Source organism: Lissotriton vulgaris, chromosome 8 (genome assembly GCF_964263255.1).
Source record: "Lissotriton vulgaris chromosome 8, aLisVul1.2, whole genome shotgun sequence".
Lineage (NCBI taxonomy): Eukaryota > Metazoa > Chordata > Amphibia > Caudata > Salamandridae > Lissotriton > Lissotriton vulgaris.
In genome coordinates, this window is record NC_141696.1 from 110148890 (window position 1) to 110176363 (window position 27474).

Here is a 27474-nt window from a genome sequence, read left to right on the forward strand (position 1 = left end):
GGAAATACACACCCACCATCACTATTCCACCTTCATGAGAATTGAAAATAGTATTATCAAAATTGATTAGGGTGTGTTTGAGTCCATGCTCATGTGCAAACACTATCTTGCAGCGTCACATTTCTACTGCCTTTAACATTAATCAGATTAGTAAGGGAAGGCAACGGCAGTGGCTTTCCAAAGGTATCTGAAACAATGGAAGCACAGCCATTTGGAGCATCTCACATACCTTTTGTATTCATTACATGCTGTATGCTTCTTTGTTGAAGTATGGTTTGGCAAATGTTGTTTCTTTCTCCTGGCTGCCGTGGAGCTTTGGAATCCAGTTTCACATCTGCTGGAAAAGAGGGCATTAAGTAACTAGAGAGGAAGAACAATTAACCTTCATAGTTATTCTGGTACTCTTCATTTTTGCACTCTTACCTTCACAACACATGCTCAGTCATCCCATCATTAAGTATGCACTATGCTCCAACCTTAAATTGCAGAAAAACATGTGTTAGTTGGGATTGGGTGGTTTTATGGTTGGCGGAGCACGGATGGGGCCTGTGATTGAGATGTTGTGATGATGGGTATCCTTGGAGAATCTACAGCATCTTTTTGAGCTGCTTCTTGTGGTACACCCTCAATTGTACCCATTCCCAAACAACTGTGAAGGTGTTGTTAAACTAACAAAAATAACTATGCAGTATGGTTTTCTTATTTACAGTGTAACTTGTGAGGGGTGGAGATGGTGGGTCCCAGAAAGATAATATTGATCAGTGTTTAGAATACAAGAACACATGTGGTGTGCAGTGTGATTGTTTGTGAGTTTGTGTGCTGGGATCTAATTCTGGTAGGTGTTTGAGTTAGCAGAACAATGGGGTGGAAGATGCACATTTATCTTTTAGCTTCTGAATGCCACAAATCTGGCAAAATAATGTTTGGTTTTAATTGTAGGATGGCTCCCACCTTGTGGGCATGAATTCTTAGCTGTAGAAATATGATGTGTGTCCTGGAAGTATGTGGTGTTAATTATTGGAAATAACTACAGAAAGTGGTAGCTTATTCGAACATGTTTACTGTTGGCCTTGCGAGAAGCACACCTACCTTGTCCTGATAATGAGGGCCAAGCAAAATTTGTGCCTCATTCGCAAATAGATGCAGGGTTGTCATAATATTGATGCACAAGTTTCTTATATTTTGAAATTTATAGTTGATGATGACTTGCAGACGTAAATGTGAAAAATACTTTGTCTGCTTCCACGATAGACTGCGAGTCTAGCTAGAGGTTGTTGACTCAATTCAATGCTACACACAGTTCTCTGTATCTGTGAGAGGTGAAATTGGCACCATTCTTTCATGCCAATGCAGCATGCAGTGTATTGCAGGGGTTAGTGTGGTGCACTTCAAAGTTGTAGATTTGTATTTGTATGTCACTGGGAGAGGGTTCTGAAGTGGCTGTGAGGAGTTTAGCACTGATTGAGAACACACAGTCATAGAAGCCCACCCTTATCTAACCCATGACCAGACCGTGTTGGGTGAAACTAATGTTATGGCATTCAGATATATATTGAGAAAGATACTGGCATCCCTATCCAACATCATCCCTATCGACTGGTCTGATCACCACCTCATATTGTTCTTGATCTCACCCTTAGTCCAGCCTGCCCCTACTAAAAGCAACAAAACCACAATGTTATCCAGAAACCTTAATCGTATCCCCCCAGGTGTACTGGAGGCCAAACTCCAAGCACAACTCAGTCGCACACCTCCCTCTCTCAATGCAAACAAACTCCCTGAGCACTACAATAAAAGGTTCTAGATCAACTTGCACCACCCAAACCAAAAACTCTTAAAATTATCCCGTCCAAATCTTGGTTTAACTCAGACCTCAACAATGAAAGAAGAGTACTCAGGCGGACTGAAAGAACCTGGAGACAACACCCTTCCCCCTCAAATCTTGACCTCCTTCGAACCGCTAGATCCGTATACAAGAAGCACATTTTCACCGAAAAGGCTTCCTTCCGTTCACAGCTCTCCTGGGTCAAAAATAGACCCAGAGAGCGGTTCAACATCATTAGAAATCAAGCCTCCCTCTCCCCCCCTCCCCCGCAACATGTTGGCCACCAGGAGCAAATGCGAAGAAATTGCTAACTTTTTCTCTGACAAAATTGCCAAAATTGACCAATCCTTCACTCTAACTCAAATTCCCCCAATCCCCTCTGTCCCCTTGATAATATTTCATCACCCTCCCCTCTGCTCATACCCCTGCGTCCTCCCCACCCCCACTTTCCTCAACCCCTCCTGAATTTCCCCCAGACAACACACAGCTCAAAAACAACGCCTCTTGGCTGAATTTTCACTCTGTTTCCGAACTAGAAGTCTTTAACATCCTGTCCAAATTAAAACCATCCTCCCACACTAAAAAAACCTCTCCCATCTTCCCTCGTCCAAGACCTAAAACATGTCATTGTCCCGTATTGAAACAATATCATCAACTGTTCCCTTTCCCGGTCTCCCTCTAACTCGGACAAATCACACTCATTCCAAAAAAACTCTAAGGCTGACCCGAACGACCCCAATAACCTCCGGCCCATCTCAAACCTCCCCATTCTCTCTAAAGCCCTGGAAAAATGTGCCCTTCAGCAATTGGATAAACACATTGACACTTACAACCTTCTCGACCCCCTACAATCTGGCTTCCGTAAAGGCTGCAGCACTGAAACTGCATTGCTAAATATAGTTGATGACATTCACCTTGCCCTAGACAATGGTGAGGCCTGCCTACTCATACTCCTTGATCTCTCTGCGGCATTTGACACAGTTAACCATTCAACCTTACTCATTACACTTAAATCTCAGTTTGGCCTTAATTGCACCATCCTCAACTGGTTCAACTCCTATTTCCAACACAGAACCCAACAAGTGAAAATCCAAAATTGCCTATCTAGCCCCACTCCGGTCTCCCTCAATGTCCCCCAAGGATCTATACTTTCTCCTGCTCTCTTCAACCTATTCATGGAACCCCTTACCCTCATTCTCAAACAAGCCAGTATTAACTATCACCTATATGCCGATGACACCAAATTGTACTATAAAATTAAATCCCACTCTGATATACTACACCTTAACACTACCCTGACCAATATCCAAACCTGGTTCTATTCCAATCATCTCAAACGTAATACTAATAAAACTGAAATCATTCTTTTCTCTCCTAAAAACACCCCTCTCCCCATCCAAACATGGGCATCCTTAATGCCCTAAAGTGTCGTCCACTCTCCCTCTCCGAATCAGTAAAATCCCTCGGCATCACCTTCAACAGTAAGTTTATACTTAACTCCATATAAAAAAATCAGCAAAAGGAGCACTCTTTACTCTCCAACATCTCAAAAAAATCCAACCCTTCATTCCAGCGGAAGATTTCAAATCAGTTGTACAATCCCTAGTCCTCTCGAAAATCGGCTATGGTAATGCCCTTCTCCCAAAGCTCACCTGGCCCCTCTCAAATCTGTTCTAAACCTAGCGGCTAGGCTAACAACTGACTGCAAACGTTCTGACCACATCTCCCTGCCTCTAAAGACCCTTAAATGGCTGCCTATTGGATGCAGATCCTCCAATAAATTAGCCTGCACTACGCACAAAGACCTCCAACAAAAGACCCCGCTCTACCTTTCAAACCAAATCAAAAAAGCGGGCAGTGCCTGACCGATGAGAAGCACTAACTCTCTCCTCCTAGTCCCCCCTCTGCTAAAAAAGAAAGCTGCGCAATCTCGCTCCTTCTCTGGTAAGGCCCCCAGCATCTGGAATGCCCTCCCTAAAGACCTACGGCTTAACCCTTCATACGTCAGTTTAAAAAAAGACCTTAAAATGCACCTGCTAAAAAAAATATTGGGGTCCATAATCATTCTATGTCCATACTTGACGTACAATCTCTTCCTTTTTGAATCTCCTACCTTCCCCCCTCCCACCTCTCCTATACTCTACCAACACCTACTCACCCCCTACCATACACATCCCCTACCATACTCATCCTCACTTCTTGCCTCCCCCTCCTTTCACCTCTCTCCTAACACTTAGCCAACCCTCCTTTGCTACACTCGCCTAACCATTCCTTATTGACAAAAATGAGTCTAGATTCTTTTTAATGTTTAATAATTTGTAATTGTCATTCATATATTGTTCTAAGTAGCTTCATCCTTTCACTTTGTACCATATTCAAGATATGTTAATCATTTTGTTCTTTAACTCTACCATATGTTAATGTTTCTCTTCGTTACTATTTGTTTTGTAATCCATGTACTTTCGTCATTCCAATGTAAAGCGCTCTGATACCTCAGGTTGAAGCCAGCGCTATATAAAACCTCTTAAATAAAATAAATAAATACTGATGAGCTCTTGAGTGTGGCCTCTAACAATTGTAACTGCAAACCAGGCCCACATTGGATCCTAAGTTCGAACATGGTACTGTATATAACAATAACAAAAATTAATTTACTATTTTAGACTTATCAGATGTCATAAATACAAAATGAATTAATCTGGCGATGAGGTGCAAAGTTCTTGTCACAGCTTAACCTTTGAGAAAATATGGGTGCATCCAGAGAGGCACGAGAGTTGTCTATGTTAATGTATGAATTGATAGCGGCTGCTACAGCTCCTAAGATTGGGAAAAGCCATGGTCCTGATGTCCGGGTGCCATTGACCAAGCTTCTTCCCTAGAACAGTAAAGTGGCATCTTGAGCTATGCATTTGCTGTGGAAATCTTTTGTGACTTATAGGTTGCAATACTGACTTTCCACAGGACAGACACTGCCTAATATCCCTCCAGTGTAATAAATTGAGTACAAATAACGGGAGTAGTGGTAGCAGATGTTATTAGGATGGTAAAGTACATTACTGTCTTTGGCGGTCTATAAAATCGTGGTTTTCTCATAAATTTTGTTTACACATTTCAGGCTCCTAACCAATCAGGTGAGCAGGAGCTGGAAAGCCTGGTCTTGAAACTCTCAGTTTTGAAGGACTTCTTGTCCAGCATTGAGAAGAAGGTAAGTTGAGGTAGAGCGGAGTCTGACCCTATTTAGCTACACCAGTGATTTTTATTTAACTTGCAGGCTATTAATTTCTGCACGCATATCTGTTGTTAATCCAAGTTTAGTGGTCACCGTGGGAGGGGGGGGGGAGACTAGGATGAAATGAACCCTCAATTTCAAAGTACAATATTGAGAGTTAGTTGGGTAAAAGGCAGTATCCCGTAATAATATTATGGAAGTTTTGTACATCAGCCTGTGCCGGATCACACCAAACGTAGTGAGAGCATGGGTGACTTACTTGTGAAACAGGTTAGACTCAGAGGGACTTCTAGCAAACTTACACCTCTTTGGATAAGTGACACACTTGAGAATTGACGCAGTTGCGGAGGTTTAGAACATGGACTAGGATAACTTGGATATTCATACTATGAAATGTGTGGCGTCAAACATGATTGAATGACTATGATTAGCTACATTCTGAATTTAGGGTAGCTGACTCTTAGGCGTGCAAGTATATATAACTACAGCATGCAGTGTTGTGCGAGTTGGTACAGTACTAGATGGCCCAGTATTGCTTCCCAGTGTAGAATATACTGTTTGAGCTGATAGACAAAGAGACAACATTCCTTATTAACAGAACTCTGATTAATAACACTCAAGTTACATTGAGCCACTTGTGGTCACACTCGGGCACTAATCTGGGCTTAAGAGAAACAGAATAGGAAGAGGCACAAATGCACCTTCTCCAGAGAGATGAAAAACAGATCTGGGTATGGCGAGTTCAGATATTACACAAAATACATTACAGGTGTGTCTAGTTGAAACAATTTGGGAAAGTGCAGAAGGATCTGCGCATGAGAGTATGTGGTGTAAATGTCAGTTTTATCCAACCATATGGTAGTATCTCAGATTAAAACCTGTTAGAAAAATGTATTAGATGCCCTGGCCATAGTTACAGATAGTGTTGTTGAAAATGCTCAGTTACTTATATTGGGTATATGGAATGAACAAATATCATCAAGGGGGTTTAAAGTTTTGGATAATATTATGGTACTACTTGCACACAGCATGCTGCTGGGCATAACGTCCTTCAACACCTTGTCAGGGGTAGTAAGCGCTACGTAAATGCAGTTACAGTTTGTGATGAATTGGAGTGTATTATATGATGTGGGTTTGTGATCTCACCGTCTAATACACTTACCAACCCCTTTAGAACCAGTAGGGTTGTCTTTAAAACCCTCAGCTCAACCCTGGGTAGCTGTGGCACTGAGCAGTAAAGTAAGGCTTACACAGAGGAACACTGGTAAAGCATTTAAAGATCACCTAAATAATTGAATAAGATATTGACACAACACTCAATCAATCCGACACCATTTTATAAAAACAGACTATATGTTTATCAGAATTTAGACACTAGAAAGAAAAAGATGAACCAGTAGGTTCCTAAAATATATAGATTTTACAAGCAATAATAAATCACAGCAATTTCACTCAACCACGAACAAGCCTTGGAAAATCAACTAATTGAACACTTTTTCAAGGAATTCTTAGCTTAGTGTCAATGCGGTTGGGTAGAAGTACTTGGGGTGACCAAGCTACAAGCTTGCCCCAGCAGGCTTCTTCAGCTGTTGTGTCGGTTTGCTGCAAACAGTAGGTCAGTCAGCTGGCTCTTGCAGTCTCTTGGCTTGACTGTGCTCTGTAGTCAGCTTCACCTTGAGTAGGACACGGCAGGCACAGTTACACTTTTCGCCGGTACCAGGTGTAGCAGGTGTAGTCTTAAATGGTGTGTGACACGTGCCCTTCAAAGGCGGCTTCCCCTTTGGAGTCTGCCTTTTGGGGAAAACACCTAAGCTTCCTGCAAGGACTACAATCCCCCATTGTTCTCCTTTCTGAGAGTCGATGGCACATCTCTCCAGGAGGGTAGAAAGTTGTCTCGTTGAACTGACTCCATGTGTTCCCCCCCCTGGAAGGCACATGAATTGTAAAGGCAACCAAGTGGCAGCTAAAGCTGCACACTGCTAAAAGTTACATTAATTTCTCTTGAGATACAAGTCGGGCTTAATCTAACAAATTGCATGATACCTTCAGGTGCCCACTTTGGTCACACTGTTCAAGAGTTAGCACCGCTGAGGAGTCAGTGTATAATCTTGTACTCGCCAATGGGGTGAATAAGTCTTTGTACAGTAAAAAATGTTTTGTATGTTTCCAGGTAAGGCATGTAAATTGTCATATGGTGCACCCTGTCTTGGGACTCAGTAGGCCTGCCTGAGGGGTGACTTACACAGATGTTCAAGGGAAGTGGTGACTTTGCCATTGCTTTTATTGGCAAGGTCGGGCTAGCAGTGCACAACTGCTCTACCAGTCTGCACTGGTGGACTGTGGGACTCATTTTACTTGGAGGACCTACAGGTTAGCACATCCAGTGCTGAAAGACTTGGGGTACCCCTCTAACTTACATGCCTGTGGCAACGGGGTACAATTACTATGGACTTAAGCTAAGTTAGGCATTTCCAATTGGGTACAGCCAGTTTGACATACACTTTAGGGTCAGGGCACTAAGATCTGAATAGCAGACCTTAGCGCAACCTCAGTTGAAAAATCTGCAGCATCAGTCGAAAAACTTGAGGCTGACCGTACATAAAGGGGTAGTACCTTAAACAGTTACAATGATGATCAAAGGTCAGACAGTGTAGAACCTGCTCAGTGGAGGAAAAGATGCTAAAAAAATCTGGGGGTTACACAATAAGTACTGTGGTGTCTTAAAGGAAAAATACACTATGCAATTGGAGGAAGAATATTTACCCCAAGCTTCTCAGGAAATGGGAAGTCACAGTGATGGAGTGGCATCATAACGACACTCTCTGGTGCCCGCTAATTGTTATATTAGTGGTACTGCTACTATGCAATAAAAAGGAAACCTCAGCAAAAATAGGTTTGAAAAGAGATTGGCTATAAGAAAGAGAATGCATGGCATGCATCTAATATATGGCCTCAGGTCTCACATGTTACTTGTACTTTTGTCGGTTTCAGTCATGTATATGTCCCTTTTACGACCCCATGCAATATTTTCCCTCTTGAACTTGTTCTGTGTCTGTGGTACTCTGCTTTAGGAGGTTTTTTCTCAGTAGTAATGTGGAAAGTATCTGCCATGAAATTCCTATAGTTTGAATGTAATCGCAATGTGATCTTTCTCTTTCCTTTAGGCGTTGAAAGCTCTGCAGGACATGAGCACTACTGCACAATCTGCCCCAACACAGCCATCGTCCCGGAAGTCCAAGTCCATCCCGGTGAAAGCCTTTGAGGTAATCTTCCATCTCTAGCATTCAATGTTTCATAGGGTCATCCTCTTGAACATTGCTTACATCTGCAAAGATGCTGCTTTTCCATATTTCTAAACAGCTGAAGGTGCAACCTTCAAGCAGAACCACATCATATTAAGTTCAGCTGTGCCATGGGCCATGCGATTGATTCATAAAAGTACCTTGGGTCCCATGTAGTGGGGTAGTTCAAACATCATGGGGCAAAATCAAGCAGATTCTTGCATTTATTTAGGAGTTTTGTTCTATCACTTTGTCTCCTCGCAATTATTTCAAAATATTGGAATAAGCTTCATGTTTATGGGTTACCTCAAGTGCTGCTGATTGCATTGCATGACCCCTACTAGATGGCCCTCTTGCGTCAGGGCATACACTTTTTACGCTGCTATTTTAATTTTCAATAAAAAATACACAAGTACAAACCTCGGGCACAGCATTTATATAACACATCAACTTCTTGGTGGAATGTAATGGCATTGATAAATTGAGAATATAATGATAAACTGATTTAAGATCATCAAAGTAAATGCCAGCTAAGCCAAGAAACCTGCTCTGAAAGCTTTGAATTGTCTTTTGTGGTGTTTGTCCTGCCTGGTTCTGGTCATTTCTTCGTGTATTTTCCCATAACGTGGGCAGAAACCGCTTCAGTTGTTTGTGGATATAAAATACCAATGGCTGAAACACACTTGTGTGTGTATAGATCAGGTCTATAGCAAGCGGCACATGCTGGATATCCTCTTGAGGAGTGAGACAGGGCAGGTCACAAAGGTAAGCTGCCAGAAAAACCTTTGGTCTGACTATAATTGGCAGCAGGACAGGTAAAGAATACTTGTCCTTTTTTCTGTGCATTAAAATTCTGTTTGCATAACACTAAATATGTGTACGCATGGAACTTTGTTGAAACCAAGCACAAGTTTGAAACTTGGGTTCCGCAGTCACTTCACCAGGGTGTAATGCTTTATTCACCCAGTTATTCTATGACTCAAAAGCAGTGGCTTCAATGGGCAAGAGGGCGACTCCACTCTGCCGCAGACATTGTTGGCAGGAGGGGGCATTTTAGCACATTATTTGGTCCTGCCCAAAAATTCAATCCTGTTGGGACTCAGTGGTGTTGTGCATGATGGGGATCTGTCGTGAGAACCTATCACTCTCAGCCAAATGGTGCCTACTCAGTGTTTGGGAGACCACAGAACTGGGGCGAGCTCATCAGACCTGGGTAACTTTAGGTTTGATGATTGCAAAGAGTAGCATAGCTTGTCTTTGGGTGGCGGAAGCTAGACCAGCCCTCCTGGACTGGGAGAGGGACATGGATTGGTGTATAGTAGCAGAGAAAATAGTCTATGAGTGTAGGTTGACCCCTGAAGTGGGGAAAAGGTGTGGAACAAATGGAATGTATTCCGGGGGAGCCCGTGTGCAGCGCCCACTGTTGTGTTGTTGCAGTCCCTGAGTGTGAAGAGCAGCTTGGGCCCGATGGGAAAGATTCAGAATGGCCTTTTACTGAAATTGAATGTCGGAGAACTGTACTAGATGGAGATGTACTGCTTTATTGGTATAATGTGCAAGAAAGTGGTGTGATGTTATCTTAATAATTGCTTCAAACGAATAAAACGCAATGACTTGGGCACCTAAGTGACGGGGGGAAGCTAAAAAATAGGCCTCCAGAAGTGTAAGGGTTGTGTCATGCAGAATATAAATATTAAACTTGAGCAGGTTAGTTTTTGTATTTTCGTGATGTACTACCTATCTGGACCTTGAGTTGATGTAGTTCCCATGCAGTGTTTGGTTACCCAGGCTTCAGAGTCTTGCATTTACAAGCCTTAGTCCAGTGCTACACTGGGCACACAGTGCACATTTCATGATTGTTAGCCCTCTGCATATACTCCATTGCTGTCATGGGTTTCTCCTCAAGGTTGCTTGCTTCAGCCATCTCCACCAAGGGCTGACTGAGATGATGAAGGTGACAACTTCACGTGCTTTGCTGTCTTAACAGGACTCTTTGATTAAGAAAATGTGTGTCTTCTTACAACATATTAGCTAGCTACATCAAGGTCCTTCTGTTTCTGCGATATTGAGCTGTGCTTATCATACACTGTAGGAAGTAAAGACTGATTTGGGTAGGTTTCAATTAAATCCAGTAGATGACAACTACAGGCAAGGTACTGTTCACTCAGTCTGGTAAGGTGTCCCCTCCTGCTTGATGAGATAGCTGTACTTACTCCAAACCTTAAGTTTGTCTTTTGCTAGTCGATGACTGCAGCCTGTGTACCCTGCTTCACACAATCTGGCTCTTCAGATGTCTTTGGGCTACTATATTGTCTCTTCTTTATTTAATCAGGTGAAGCTGGACATGAACTTGGCAGATCTCACTAAGATCCGGAAAACTATGAAATACACGCTGAGTGTGGATGTGGAGGGTGGGAAGCTGGTGGTGATGAAGAAGCAGAAAGATTCCCAAGAAGACTGGAACACCTTCACTCATGATAAGAGTAAGAATGCATGTGCCTGATGGGTTTGCATCTTCTGCTTCATTTGACACGTGCTTCAGGGCTTTTGATAGTCTTCTGTTATTTCACAGGTTAACCCTGATGATTTCATGAGAATCACGCCCCAAGTCACTGAGTACAATTGCTTCTGTCAATTCTGGGAGTCTGAGGGGGGTGAGGGGTCATCATTAAGAGTGTTAGTCCCCTAAATGAAACCTTATTACGTATATTACAACCACTAAGGGTTCCAAGATCTGTAAAGAAGATATAGGCTTACACTTATTTTTTCTATGTAATTGACACACATGATATATGTAAAGTAACTGATGGCATATTAAGATTTACAGCATACCCCTTCCCCCGCCCATAGCACTACGTCTAGTGGCACCCATTCCATCAGACAGTGTACCAGGCCCATGGTTCTTCTTCATACTTGCTAGTGCCAGCCCTTGAGGTACGATGGGAAATAGATCAAATATAAAATCGTATATTTTATTTATTTCATGAATACTTAATTAAAACCATTTCATTAAAATCCCATTAAGAACATCATTTAAAAAATCTCTAAATTATGTAAAGTGCAGTGTCCATAAAAAGTATCACCCTGGGAAACAAAACACAATTGTGAACTGTTAAGCAAGTTAAAAAGAAAAATAGATGCATTGTAATGTTACGCCTGTTCCCGTTTTTTTCCAAACTGAATTATACATTTTATGTACATCTGGCTAGGTCTTTACATAAAATATGCAAACAATTTAAAACAGTGATTTCATGTCGTGCAGTATGCGCCAATGTCAAGTTTATAGGAGCTTTTTATAAGCCTGGTACAAAAAACTGATTATTTGCACATTAAGTCTTATATTTTCTCAATTAAAAGATGCTATAACTGATTGCTGCCATATGCACTCTCCAAGATGCTTTAAGGTATGGTGCAAACATTGTCAATGCTCCAACAGGAGTTCATGAGTGACAGAGGAGAGTATGTGGTATAACAGCTAGAGCGGTCGACCTCAAAGCTGGGGAACCGAATTCGAGTCTCGGGAGAGATGCTCAGCATCCTGTGATTCTGGGCAAATCAATTACTCTCCCTGTGCCGAAAAAAATAAAATAAAAAATGTGTCTATCTGTAACGCAACTGGTGCTCATGTAAAGTGCTCTGATACCTTTGGGTGGAGTTTGAGCTATGTCCCCCACCAAACAAAAATAAAAATTGTGTGGGGGACTTGGGACTTGCTTGCACCATATAGAGTCTTTGTTTTTTTGTTTTGACAGGCCATTTGGGTCTTACATCTAGAGTTGGGAAATCACCTAGACGCAGACACATTCATTTCATTATCGTATTGACAGAATAACAGTAGCCAAGTTGCTCTAGGGATTTATGAGATTGTATGATAAACCATGAAAGAGCTCGCTTTGCAAAGAAATTTCTATTTGCCTGAAGTGACAACTCTTGCATATTTCTGTTTACCAATTTCTTAAAGACTTGAAAGGACATTGGCTGCTACTACAGCCCATTTATTTTCAAGTTCTTTATTCTAATCAATAGATGATCTCTGAAATGGGTGAACCTGGTACCAGTAGATAGTTCCGTCCAGAACATTTGATTTAACGAGCACCTTGGCAGCTCTAAATTTATAACAGAATCTGATAAAGGCACTTTGTCTTGTATTTGTTTGGTTTAGTAGGCTGAATTCCAACCTTATTTAAGCTGGAGAAGCATTTCATGGTAGGCGAAAGAGCTTCCTATATATGTTTCAACTAAGCACTTCAAAACACTCTGTTTCGCAACCACAAAGCTCTTTAAAACAATATACTATAGTGGGGAGGAGTTTTGTGGCAACAACCGTCTATATAACTTGTAGAGAATAACATCCAAATCTTTTCTGAAGTGACACAAAGGCTGATAAGAGTGCTTCTGCTTTTGGTTTCATTTGATCCCCTCTGTCCAAGTAAAGTCCCTGTTGTGGTTATTATGACCCCTGGATACTTATACTCTTTTAATTATCTTCATTTATGGGCCTTTATAAACCACAGTCAAAGCTTCCTAGGGCTTGTGGTAAATGTCAACACTTTTTTTATTGAGATTTGTTTCACACTTGATTGACGTGTAGTTGCTTAGTACATGCAGCAGACTTTGGAGACCCACATTGGTTCTACTGAGTAGAACAATAGCATCTGCATATATCATGCTTGTTAATGTTTTCCCCTCTATGTTGGGCACGTAGGCATAATTGAGTCCAATTCAGGTGTGAGGTCTGCCATAAAGATGTTAAAACAAGGTTGGCGCGAGCACACAGCCTTGTTTGAGTCCTGTTGTGATGTGGATCTTGCGCAAGATGCTTGTTCCAGCTCCAATTTTAATCGGAATCCTTGTATCAATATGAAGTTGTTGGATTGCCTTAGTCTGCTAGCTTAAACCACAAATGTTTCCTATCAACTTGGTTGAAAGCTGCCTTTAAATCCATGGAACAGGCATGGAAATGACTTTTGGCTTTCAGAACTTTTTTTTAATCCTGTCCAAGGCAGTCAGATTGGACAAGATACCCATGCCTGGGTGAAAACCAGTCTGATTGTATGGTAGTTTCTGCTGATCCTCCACCCATTCGTTCAGATCTTGAAGTAACAGCCCGTGTAATTCTTAGACTCATTATCCAATACGGCTACAGGCAATAATTAGATGTATCTCTTTTTTTTTTTTTTGTCCTCATAGCACCGTAAGCGTCTGCCATCGTAACATAAAAGACCCTGTTGATCCTGAACGCCCTGGGTCCATGTTGCTGCATTCGCTTTCGGGCCCACCAGGCCAGCTTCTTTTACTCTCTCTTTTACTACTGCCTTTGTATATCTGGTGGATAATGGCTCCTTGCCTCGAGTATTGAATTGTATTATGTGCCTAACTTGTCATATTTGATTTAAGGAGGGCATGTGGCAGACTGTTCGGCCCTGGAACACCATCTATTTGGTTTGGCTGAAAGGTATCTGTATACGAATCAGGCAGCTCCCACCGTGGGCGAACTAAGGATAAAGTCACTTGATCTTCTAGCTGAATATTATAATGTGCTGGGAGATACTGAACCAAGGCTACCTCTGTGATTTTAATGTTATTGGCAACACCAGGGCTTCTTTGTAAGTTGTGTATAATCCTCCAAAGTTGCCTTGAATATTATTTCATACAGTTGTAGAGGGCTCTTGCCCATAGGCCTTCATCATACTCCTTCGCTGCCCAAGGTACATTTTTATACCCTTGTCTGGTTTGTCTAAAGTTTTCCACCAGGGTTCTACTAGATGGATATTTCCTCACAGTTCTTATGTGGCAGTTCAAACTGTTCTTTTCAATCCCCAATGCAAACCATTCTTATTTTTTGTATCTTTGGACCAATTTGTTGTCCTTTTTGGAAGACCAAATTGTAAACCTGTTTAACAGCATTTCCACATTTAACTCCCAAGCTTGCACAGGGTTGCTGTCCTTGGATAAATTCACATGTGTTAAAGCTACACACTGCTCTATTATATCGTTGTAACTTGCCCTTTCCATTGCAATCTTCTCAACGTTTCTGAAGACACTAGAGTTAGTAACATTTGGGCTTTTGAATGTAAACATCTCTGTTTTTAAGTCCATTATTTGGGGGCTATGTTCACTTTCTGTCCGTAGATCAATTCTAAAAGAAATTTTCCAGTTGAACAGGTTGAGGGACACCAAAGTATAATCTATTGTAGAGGTAGCCTTTGAAGAAATACACGTTTAGCAGATGGCCGATCCTCTGGGAATCTCTCATTTCATACCCTCAGGCCCATTGTGGTACAAGCCATCAGCATTAACGCACACTGGCTGATCTGGGATCTGCCATGCTTGGTCTTGTTCAACAATGTATTTGTCAGCGTCTAGTTAATGGAAGAGATTTGAATTAAAGTCACCTGTTAGTGTGAATTCAGCATCATAATGGTCCTGCTTTAGGCCTACTAACAGATTGCAGATTTGCCTCTACCTCACGTTTTCCCGAGGCAGCCGGGTTGATATATATATTTGGAATTATTAAAGGGTATTTTGAGTTTTTGGACCAGTGCTCCTGCTTCACTGACAACTTCCATGGTTGGGACAATTTCAGTTGCAAGGTCCTGGGCTTTTAAATTGACAGGCCACCCCCTAGGACAACCTCTTAATGTGTGTTTGAACGCAAAGTTGGTAAATTCAATTAATCCAATCAGTAGCACACTTTCTTGGGCCCAAGTCTTGCAGTAGAATAATGTGGTGCCTCTCCCATTAAGTGGTTACTGTGGCAGTTTCTGAAAGATTTTTTAAGCCGCCCACATTGCAGGAGCATAGTTGCAGCGCTTCTGTGCAATCTTTAGCGCCAATCTTACGTGGCTGCAAAGAGTAATTTCATCTCAAGGCCTTATTTGAGAGGTACAATGGCTGCCAACTTCGATTCCAGGTAATAATGCTGCATGAATCATATGCACACTCTTCCAAGTTGCAGCACAGAATATCTTCTCTAGAGGCACTTCCGCAAACTTAATCATTGAGGTGGAAACTGTCCTAGTTGAGTGCAACCTTGCTTTTGCTGAAGTTTTGGGGTTTAGGGGACGGGCGGTGGGGCTGGACAGCCTTTGAGTAGCAGAACTGGATTGCATTTGAAATTCAATGAGTGGTGGTGACATTGTGACTGGAACACCCTTACAAGTGTCAGTTCTTATGAGTTGTTTATTGTGATGTAAGTAGAATTTTAGATATCATTTGATATATAGTGTATGAATGAAAATGTTCCTAGCTAATTTAACAGAAAGTTTCAATTCTATTAAGCACTCGGAGGCGAGAATTATGCCTTCTTTCTTCACTTTATTCTAATAGCAGCTCATTGAAGGATAACAAAAAACTACGTTTCCCATGAACACTTGGGAGAAGGTAGTTTAGACAAAACACATAGAAATAGCCAATCATGGCATAGCCACAATGTCCTATCAGGGGGCTCATAGCCCAACACAGTCCTCTCTCACTGGCCGCTCGCCCTCTTTCATTGCGCAGAGCCAGCCGTCTGATCACCTTCATGCATCCTGTTTGTTTGCATCAGACCCTGCAAAGACAGAGAAATATTACCATCTGAGCCCAAACTGCAAGGCCTGCAAAATTAAGCAGCAAACGTAGTTAGTGCACAATAGAACAACGTTTCCCACCAAACCCCTTATAGATAAGCAAGATTATGTACTCAAATGCGGGGAAGGATGTCCTCTCTTGGACCCTAGGGCGGGATAATCCTCGCCTCCGAGTCCTTAATAGAATTGAAACTTTCCGTTACATTAGCTAGGAAATGTTTCATTCTATGTCAGAACTGGAAGCAAGGAATATGCTAGTTCAAAGCTTGTTCACAACAAGGCGAGCCATGTCCAGCACTGGCTTAAAATAAAATCTTTTAAACGTTGAGTCCGAAGACCAATCTGCCGAGTTGAGGATATCTTGTAAACGGGCACCCAAGCCAAATGCTTTAGAGGCCATTGCCCCCCGTGCCGAGTGGGCAACAAAGTGACAGAGGCTAATGCCTGCTTCTTGCATCCCCCATCTCACCCATCTAGCAATGGTAGGTGACGAAACCGCCTTAAAAGTCTTCCGGAGAGCAATAAGAAGTTGCCATTCCCCTGGTAGAGGAACCTCCTCCATCATTTATTCATATGCTTTAACACCTTGCATGCTCATGACGGCCCCCGGCTGTAATGCGTCATGGTGGGCGTGTGCCGGGGGCCATCCAAATCCCTCCCACTTTTAAAAACACCTGCACAGTGCGAAAATTCACTGCGCATGCAAGGGGTTAAGGCATCAAACCACACACGGTTTCGGAGAGTCTGGAAATTCTGGGTACGAAATAACCCTGGAATGACACATTGTCCTTCTAAGGAGAGTGAAAGTCACTCCATTAAGAGTAAACATCCTACTTGTGCTGTCGAAAGCTCTGACATCGGCGACCCATCTACTGGAGATGACGCAGAGAAGCATAGCCAACTTAGCAGAAAGCTCTTTCCTGGAGAGAAAACTGTTTGGTTGCCAGGAGAGAAACAAGTTGAGCACTTGGTTCACGTCCAAAAGGGCAGAGAAGCGAGTCTCTGGAGTTAAAGAGAGCCGAATACCACATAACAGTCTGCATATCATGGGGTGCTCGCCCACAGAAGTGTCATTAATCGGCACATGTCCGGAGGACATTGTAGAGCGAAAGGTGTTTATCGATCTGTATGCCATGCCATTGGAGGCCAATGGTGCCTAGAAATTCACAACATGCACTAAGTCTGCGACCAGGGGATCAAAACCCCGTCGTAAACACCAATGGAACCATCTGCCCCAAGCAGATCTATACCTCTTGACAGTTCTGTCTGCCCAAGCCTTGGATAGAAAGGTTTCAGCCTCTTGCGAAAGGCCCCGGACCTCCCATCGTCCCCTGAAATCCGCCATGCCATGAGCCACAGTGAGTTTGTCTGCACCAGAGGATGTGGAACCTTGTCGGATCTCAGTAGGGCGGTTGGAAAGTGGGGGAGTGGGATTAGAGAATCCCAGAAAAGTTCCAGAAGAACTGGAAACCAGACTTGCGACCTTCAACAGGGGTTGATTATGACTAACTCTGCTTTTTGTCGCCAGACCTGAGCCGTCGTCCTCGTGATCATCGCGAAGGGAGGGAAGGCGTACCCCTTCTCTGGGCTCCACTCCTGGAGGAAAGCATCACAGGGCCTGGAGCAAGGGTAGGACGATTGTCCGTTGACTGCCTACGCCTCAACCGGAGCAACAACGTGCTCTGGTTATCCCCGTCAGCCTTAGACTAAGTAACTAGGGGTCTACAGTACTCCCCAGTACAAGTCTACTAGGGCATTCCTACCGCATCTGGTCATTTATGTCACAGAATCTCAATACCAGTCGGTAGTGCACTTTTTCACTTAGCTTTCTCAGTCCTGATGAAGTGCCATTTGACCCGCTAGGGACAGACTGGGTACGAAATATGTTGCAAAACAACAGTTGATGGACAGAATGCAGAACAATGTCATACATTCACCCCAGAATAGAGATCTGGGCCTAAATCCATCGTTTTTTTGCACTCCACACCACCCCAGTTCAGACATGGCCATATGCAAAAGCCTTGACCCTGTGCCTCATGGGAACAGTCCAGCCCGAACTACCAAGCCATGTCTTTCCTGGACCGGAATCAAGCATCCTAGGACTGGTTTCTGGCTATCAGCCATCTTCAGCCAGGATAGCTTGACTCCAGTGGTGTGGAGAGCATGGGACTCCCGTCTGAGCATACCCATCCCACTCGGGGTTACAAATGGAAAACAACAGTTGATGGACAGAATGCAGAACAATGTCATACCTTCACCCCAGTACAGAGATCTGGGCCTAAATCCATCGTTTTTTTGCACTCCTCACCACCCCTGTTCAGACATGACCATATGCAAATCAGCCTTGACCCTGTGCCTCATGGGAACAGTCCAGCCCGAACTGCCAAGCCATGTCTTTCCTGGACCGGAATCAAGCATCCTAGGACTGACCTAAACCAGCAAATTTTGTGACCAAAGAAATAATCTGTAAGTGACTCCGCATTTTTTTCGTCATTTAGGCACAAAGTAAAGATTTTCAACCACAGGTAGGATTCCCATATGAGACAATCAACTTGTTTAATTTGGCAAACCCAGCACAAAGTATCTGAAAAATTTTCCATATGTGTTTTGAAATACAGCACACACGCCGATCAACCTCAGTAAAGTATCGGTAAGATCTCTAAAAACTATTGGTTATATTCCCTCTGAGGCCCTGAAGCAGGAACATATAAATTAATTATGACATGTATTATTACAGATCTCAAACATTGAGTCAGTACAACTATAAAGTACGATTTAATAGATTTACAATCTGAACTGTATGAGCACCCATGAGCGTATGTGTTAAACATCATGGTTTTCATTTTCTTTTTTTAGTGATAGCCCCTGAGGAAGGCACTGATAGTGCCGAAATGCATCGGGCATGTGATCAAGATTTGTTATGCATTGTAAATGTGGTTGTGATTTACTCGTAGGATATGTGATTATCAAGTTGAATTCATTGTGTGATTATAATGAAAAATTTATGTTGAAAAACATGTGCTATAAAACATGAATTATACCGAGAACTGAACAAAATAATAAATCAATGAAAAGTATTTGATGAATTTTTGATTACGTTGTGAAGAATAATAAGGTGTGGTATAACACTAAATGAACAGTGCGTGACTGGACTAACAACCATGTTGGCCTAAACACATACAGTGAAAATATTGAGCCAGATTCTTTGGCTTCCTCTGCCATATCCAAAATATTTGTAATGGGGCCTAAGGCATCCAGGAGCTTATCCTGGCATGCCTGCCCTGACCTGTCAATACCCTTCTTAGGGTCTCTAATAAACTTCTTTAAGAAGGTGGCCATGAGAGGATCAATTTCCGGGGTAAGTGCTACCTTGCCCTCAATGGAGGGACGGGGGGACTCCACCCGGAGAAATTTACTGGCCTCCTTTTTTAGTGGCCTACGAATGTGACTCGCCACATAACTAGCAACCTTGTTGGCCAGGGCCAATTCGGAGGAACGTGGGTGTATAATATCATCAGGCATGTCTGATGTTTTTCGGCAGGCCTGGATAGTTTGAGTGGTCGTGGGCCTTGTTTCCCTTGTAGTGGTCCATTATTATTATTATTATTATGTTTCTTATATAGCGCCAGAATCGACCCCCGAAGGGGTATCTCCGCGCTTGCCTTGGGAACCCGTCCTGGCTTTTCCCTGTGAGATAGACCCTACAGGGCATCCCCAAGGTGAAAGCCAGGCATCCCGCCGCGGGGGCCGTTGTGGAGATTAAGCAAGCTTAATGCCCAGAGTTGCAGAGTGTGAACCCATGATTAGGTCAGGCACCGAAGCGAGAATTATCGAGTCCATGGACATTTGAGCTCAAGACCCTGCCGCGTCGGGAATTGAACCCTGGTCCCGGGTCTGACCTCTGCTTCAGCGTCTGCCTGCTCTAACCAGTGAGCCACACTTCTCCACCTGGGGTGAGACGGGGCGGAGCAGGAGCAGTGTATTGGGGAGTCAGCCTCTCAAAGGCTTGGGCTATTTGGCGGGAAAGCCTCTCCTCCAACAGAGTCATGACCTCCGCCACTGCTCAATAAATTGAGGTGTCAACAGCCTCATAGAACTCATCACCCCAAGGGAGGTCAGCCAGAGGGTCCTCCTCCTGTTAGTCCTCCTGGTATTCCATAACTAAATAAACTATAAAAGGTCAGGAACCAATTAGGGGTGTCTGGGTATCAGTGCACCAGGCCTTGAAGTAGGGCCTATAATTTTAAGGGCTGGGTATCAGCCTGAAATTAAGCGCGAGTTTCTCGCAATTTAAATGGGGTTAGAGCCCCTCGGGACACACAGGCTGGTGAATTAGGTTTTTAAATTGGGAGTAATGACCCTTGTCACAGGGGAGCTGGTCCGGGCAGTGTCCCACACACAGACCTTTAGGCCTAAATAAAGACCCAAAATCAGGCCATAATAAGCTCAAATACAGACTCTGCTCCCAAACTCACTGGGAAGCAGAGCATTAATAATTATCACAAGCGATCGGAGGCTTCGTCCTTGTCAAGCCGCCTGATCACATATAGACCCAGATGGGCATCTCACTTTCAGGACCGGCTGCTCGAAGAATGCACGTGATGACTGAATTCCCAGGAATGTGAGGAATTCAAACATCACGTTGCATTCAGCATTGCCTCCCACGCCCGCTGGCGCGGGAGGTCGACGCTTTGAGCGAGGCACCAGCAAGTAGGTGCGAGGAACGCTCCCGCGGTGAGGAAACAAAAACCAACAATGATTTGGACAATTAAAGTCGCAACATCGCGCTGAGCGCAGGAGGAATGAAACTCAGCGCCCAAAGCGGCAAAAAACAAGAGGAAAGTCGCAATGACACGCGCATACACAAATTAGCATAAAATGAAGTGGAAAAACAATCACCTGCAATTACAGTCCAATACAGTATGAAAACAGTATATTAATACAGAACTTCAGCATCAAACAGTGAAATAACATCTGGAGGGTACTTAACTCGGCTGCGTAGCAGCGAAGAAAAGGGCGAGCGGCCAGTGAGAGAGGACTATTTTGGGCTATGAGCCCCCTGATTGGACATTGTGGCTATGCCATGATTGGCTGTTTCTATGTGTTTTTTCTAAACTACCTTCTCTCAAGTGTTCATGGGAAACATAGTTTTTTTTGTTATCCTTCAATGAGCTGCTATTTGAATAAAGTGAAGGAAGAAGGCATAATCCTCGCCTCCAGTCCTGACATAGAATTGACCTTTCAGCTGGTGATGCTGGATTCAGGAAGAAAGTCTGAAATATTATAGGTTCACTGAGGCAAAATCCGAAGGAACCTTGGGAATAAATCTTTGGATTGGTTCTGAGAAGTACTAAATTGCCTGTGAGGCGCAAGAAGGTTCTTTTAAAACAAAAAAAAAATTATATTTCTTTTTATTAAATTTAAAACATAAACAATGAAGAAACATGGCAATACAATAATTGAAATGGTGGCGCGTCCGGCGAGGTAGGAGAGCATACAATTTCAATACAGTCAACAACAGTACGGGATGGGGGAAATCAAGGGGAATTGCGAGTCAGGAGGCATTTTAGCTGAAATAGCAGTAGGAATGTAGGGTCAGGGGGAAGGTGAGGCAGTCTCTACTTGTGTGAAGGGAGGTGTACATATTTCACCTCGGTAGGAGTTCCACTGGCCCCAGATTTTCCCCCATTTACGAGGCTTGCCACGTGCTACGTATACCGTCTTCTCTCTAAACATACACCAGTCCATATTTTCCTTCCATACCCGAACAGTGGGCGGCCTCTGGGATCCCCACAATTGCGCTATATCTCTCTTGGCAATCATGTTGCCGAAGGTCGCCCACTGCGTCTGTGTCACACCATAGTCAGTCGGCTCCCAAACATTCAACAAGCATCTCCTAGCTTCAGGCAACAACGCAACACCCGTGACCTCTTTCATAACTTCATGTACTCTATTCCAGAAACGCACAACCACCGGGCACTCCCAAAGTATGTTGAGAAAAGTGCCCAAGAAACCGCATCCACGCCTACACATCCCGTCCAAGGAATATCCCATGCTAACCAGACTGCCAGTCCTCGTCATCCAACTCCAGACCATCGCTGGTCCAGGCCTCTCTGAAACTGTGTAGAAGGTCGACCCTATTATTAATTAGTTTTTGGTAAATTAGCGAGATCGTACTATCAGGGACGTATCCATCCAGTATCCGATCTTCAAGCGGGTATGCCTCCGGGACAGTTGTACCCGACGGAAATACCGACAGCAGTACGTGTTGAATCTGCGCATACTGGAAAAACTCTGTCACACAATTCATACTCCACCTTCAACTCCTCAAAAGTCTTGGCCCTGTCCTTGATCCATACGTCATTCACCCTGCAAATACCAATCATGTCCCACCTGTCGAAGCCTTTCGTCTTCCACAGGGAGCCCAGACTCTCGGATGCGTAAAGTGGAGTCGCACGTGTCAATCTATCCTTCCATCCCATGGCAGCATTCGCACGATACCATACTTGCACCACTATCTTGGTTGGACCCGTGAGCATCTTCCCGGCCGATTTTGTATGGAGCACCCTGTTGTAGTCACCACCAGGCAACTGCCACTTGTCCATTTCGAACGCAGGATTAGATGCAGACCGTACGTACCATGATTAATCGCCCCCAGCTGGGAGGCCCAATAGTAGCGCCTAATATCTGGGAGTGCGATTCCACCATCGTACCACAGGAGTGTCAATTTGGCAAGGGCAATACGGGATCGCCCGTCCCATATCAATTATCTCTGCAGACTTTCCACCTCTCGGAAGTAGCTTGCTGGGATAGTGTCAAATGTATTCTGTAACGCACATAGAAGCCGGGGTAACGACATCATCTTGAATAAAGCCGCTCGTCCAAGAGGGGACAACGGAAGTTTGCGCCATGCCTCAACATCGGACCTTAGGCGTTGAAGCGGGGGTAGCAAGTTACGTTCATAGCGGACCACTGGATCCAAGGCGATAAAGCCCCCAGGTAGTTAAACCCCGCCTGCACCACCTGTATGGGGCACCCACGTGGCAAGAGAGGAGACCCACCCGAAAGAACATACACACAGGACTTGGAACAGTTAATTACAAGGCCGGAATTTTTCCCAAAAGAATTCAACACATCAAATAACACTATCAGCGACTTCCGAGGCGAAGTAAGATATAGCAGGATATCATCCACATATAGAGTGACACTCGGTCCTCGAGGTCTGGGGTCCATTGTATACCCTTCATCAATGGCTCCCACCTCAGCCAGGCTGCCAAGGGTTCCAAAGCAAGGGCAAAAAGAAGGGGAGACAACAGGCATCCTTGGCGCTTGCCTCTTCCGAGGGTAAACGAGCCAGAGACTCGACCATTCACGACCACCTGGGCCAATGGTTTCTCATACAGTAATTTCACCCAGCCAATAAATACAGGGCCAAAGCCAAACTTAGCAAGGGCTGCCCAGAGGTACGGCCATTCTAGCGTATCAAACGCCATCGTGGCGTCCAAGAGGCTAAAATGGCCGGCTCACGTAGCGACGTCGCCCTCGCGAGGGCGCCGTGCATGCGCCTGAGATTCAATGCAGTGTTACGGTGCGGAATGAAACCGGACTGATCTGGATGGATCAGGTCGCTAATGACAGTTATCAAGCGGTTCGCAAGTACTTTTGCGAGGATCTTGGGCTCAGCGTTTAAGAGCGAAATGGGTCTATATGATGCACAACGATCTCGCGGCTTCCCCTCTTTATGAATCCCGACGATCGATGCAAGTCGTTGATCAGAAGGGAGGGAGCCTGTGTCTAGCGACTCTAAAAACATTGATCGGAGATACAGTGCTATTTCATCCGGACGCAACTTGTAGAGCTCAATGGGGAGTCCATTAGGGCCCATGGCTTTTCCCGACCGCACGGAGCGGACAGCAATCGCCACCTCCTCGACGGAAAGCGCGGCGTCCATCAGTTCCCTGTCTGATTCCGATAAGCGGGGCAGTGCAATGTCACGTAGAAGCAAATGTGAGTCCTGCTCCGGCCTGTCTGATACAGGGGAATATACAGTTCGGAAGTATTCCGAAAAACACTCCACGATCTCAGTAGGGTCAGTTACTCTCACCCCATCCACTCTCTCAATCAAAGGAACCACACGACTAGCCCTCTCCTTCTTGTCTAGCCAAGCTATCAACCTCCCGCCTTATCACCCACATCATACAAACGTCCTTGCTGCTCTCTGCTCATCACCTTGGCGGCATCCGTCACCAGTGCTCTATAGTCATGTTGTTTAAGACTGAGGAGGTGGAGCTTGTCCTGGGCAACACCACTTTCCAATTCCCTTTCTAAGTCAGCTATTTCAGTCTCAAGTCGGACAACTGCCTCATGCTTACGCTTCTTAGCGCTATTGATTAATGACAGCGTCTGGCCACGGATAACAGTCTTGAAGGCTTCCCACAGTGAAACAGAAGATGACACAGACCCCTCATTTTCCAAGAAGTATTGATTCAATGATTTGACCAACTCTGCACGGATCTTAGGGTCGCGGAGATACCAAGGGCTAATCGGGGCTACCCGGCCCTCAGTTCCCAGTCTTGTTTCCAGGACAAGCCATAAAGGAGAGTGGTCTGAAATACCCTCCGCCAGGTGTCTAATCTCTCTGACAGTGGAGGCCTGTGTCACGGGCATCAGTATGTAATCAAGTCTCGAGAAACTACCGTGAGCACCAGAGTGAAAGGTATACTGCAACTGCCCCGGTCGAAGCAGTCTCCAACTGTCTATTAATCCCAAAGTATCCAGGTAGCCACCCAGCCAGGACCGAGACCTCACAAGTTCCCTGGGGGGGTAGCGGTCGCTATTTCCAGACACTACCGAATTAAAATCACCACCCACCACCAGGATGCCTTCCGGGAACCCCAGAATCACTCTCCCTAAGTCGCCAAAGGTCGTAGTCTGAAGGCCAGGCGGGACATAAACAGAAAGCAGGGTGATAACATTCCCCTCCCATCTTCCAATAATGGTGACGTACCGCCCCCTATAATCAAGGCGGATGTTATCGACCTCTAGAGGGAGGGAACCCCTGACCAGGATACCCACCCCCTAGAGCCTCTAGTGAATCCAGAGTGCGCCAGAAGACTGTAGCCCCGTCGATTCATAGCGTGGCATGTGTTTCCTATCAAGTGTGTCTCCTGCAGCAGCACAATATCAGGGGAGAGGCGTCTTAACAGTTGTAACACCACACTACGTTTTATCCTGTCCCCCAACGCATTAAAATTCCAACTCAATAGTTTCAATCGCCTACCCCCCATCCCTGAAGTGAGTGCTGCACCCTCCCCACAACGAACGCGACAACCAAGTCCAGAAGTCCATCAATACGTTGCCTTGAAATGAACCAAACATAAACAACTTCCCCCCTCCACCCCCCAACAAACTCCCAAAACTAGACCCACCACCCTGCACCCCTGCGTTAGACTCAAAAGCCACCCCAACTTGCAGTGTGCCTGTCGCCCTAACATATAACTAGTCTACGAGAAGAAACCCCAGAGGAGGAAGAGACTCACCCCTCCCTCCCCCCGCCACCCCAGGGTAACCACCTCTAGCAAAGCAAGTTTAAGAATCATCAAACCGCAGCTGGAAAGTCTATATGTAGTCTTGAGAACCAAGTCCGTTTCTCATTCCTGCTCCATCGGACCACCTTCAGCTCCTCCAGAGTGTTCAGAGTGTTCCTGCTGCCTGGGTAGCGTATCATGCCAGTCACTTGCAGCCTCAGGATGATCAAAAAAGAACGTCCCATCTCCATATTCCACACGTAGCCGCGCTGGAAAGAGCATTGCGTACTTCATGTCTCTGTCTCTCAGTCGTCCCTTCACCCCCTGGAACCCCATCCTTTGTTTCTGCACAAGCTGGGTGAAGTCCGGATAAAAGCTCACCGTAGTGTTTTCGAATTTCGTGGGGCCACCCGAGCGCGACGCCTGCAGGGTAGCGTCTCTGTCGCGGAAATTGAAAATCCTGGCGATTATGGGCCGCAGGGCAGCACCCGGCTTAGGTTTACCTCCCGGCACCCTATGTGCCTGCTCCACCGCAAAGAAGTTGCTCAGGCCTTTAGGTGCAAGGTGGTTTACTATGAGATCCTCCACGAGGAGGTCAACAGTTGGGCTGTCATTTTTTTCTGGGACACCCACAATACGAACGTTGTTTCGTCTTGCGCGACTTTCGAAATCCTCCAGTCGGCGAGAAAAGAAATCGGCTGAGGACCGCAGATTGCGGACCTCCGTTTGTAGGTCGGAGACGTCAGTCGTGAGGCTGGAGGTCTTCACATCCAGGGATTTGACTTTTTCATTGGTCTTAACTAAATCCGCCCTGATCAGATTGACGTCGATCGCAACGGTGTCAAGTTTTTGGGCCAGAGTCTCGTATTGTTGGCCAATGGAGGTCTTCATGCCAGCAATGGCGCCCATAACATCACGTAGAGTTAAGTCCTCTCCTGCAATCGAGTCGTCTCCCGTTTCTCCCAGAGTCCTACTCGCCCCACCGGGGGATCCCTTAGGATGGGTGTACCGGTCCATAACGTTTGATTGTATGGTACCTCCACGGTGGCCAGTCTTGGTCTTTCGCCTCTCAATCTCAGGTTTGCCGGCCATCTTGGAAGCTGCGCCCCTGAGGGGACCTGGAGACCTGGTTAAAATAGCAACGTTCAACTCACCCAAAGGGGTTCGCTAAAGGAACAGGTTACCACTCGCTGTGCAACGAACAGTGACTTTCAATCACGGCACTAGAGCGAAGTTGCAAAGTGGAGCAGACCCTGGGTGGCAGAAGCGAAACCGATGTTGGGGAGGGTGCGAGGCCAAAAGCAAAACCGAAAGCTAAGACCTGGGTAGAGAGTAGAATCAGGCTGGCCGATGTTGTTCAATTACTGCCCGGGCAGGCCATTGACTCGAGCCCGGGGCAGTTCCGTGGAGCAGGCCGCAAAAGTTCAGAGTTTCGTAGAATCGGTTCCCGGGGTCCAAATCAATTTCTGGAAACAGCTATCATATCAGCTGGGTTGCATCTTCAATGACCCGTCGTCATAAACCAGGATAATAGTCAGGATAAGTGCCGGAGGTGGCAAAGGACCGGGAGCCCTGTGCTCACGCGGCCATCACGGTTGCGCGCGAAGCTCCTCCTCCCTCGCAAGAAGGTTCTTGAGTTGAGAAAGCCTGTATCTCCTCTACCCTCCTGATCGGAGTGAGTGCTTAGTAACAAGGTGACCTTTCATGTGAGAAATATGATGTGTGCTCTGTGAATGGGTTTGAATGAACTGTTCAGGTGTTGAGATAGAACTATGTTCAGGTGCCAGTCCGGGAAAGGATCCCTTACTGGTGAAAATAAACCTGAATAATGCTGTCTTGAATTCAATGATGATACTGCAAGAGTAGAAATAGAGTTAATGTGATGAGCATCTATATCTTGATATGCTGCAAGCTGTGCTTTAACAGATGCATGTACCAACCATAACTGAGCTAGCGAGCCACATTATGCCAGTAGAGGATGTAGGTTTTATTTTTGCCACCATAGGCCGAAACGTTTCCATTACCGTTTACATGTCTTTGC

At 44.9% G+C, this 27474-nt stretch overlaps 1 protein-coding gene across 2 annotated transcripts in view; it reads left to right on the forward strand.

The window, feature by feature from the left end:
* INPPL1 (inositol polyphosphate phosphatase like 1) overlaps nt 1–27474 on the forward strand; it is a 915229-nt gene that overhangs the window by 504801 nt on the left and 382954 nt on the right. For both annotated transcript variants that reach the window (XM_086933779.1, XM_086933780.1), the window contains 3 exons: nt 4941–5030; nt 8219–8317; nt 10668–10818. In XM_086933779.1, coding sequence (XP_086789905.1) covers nt 4941–5030; nt 8219–8317; nt 10668–10818 — 340 coding nt within the window. The remainder of the gene's footprint in view (nt 1–4940; nt 5031–8218; nt 8318–10667; nt 10819–27474) is intronic.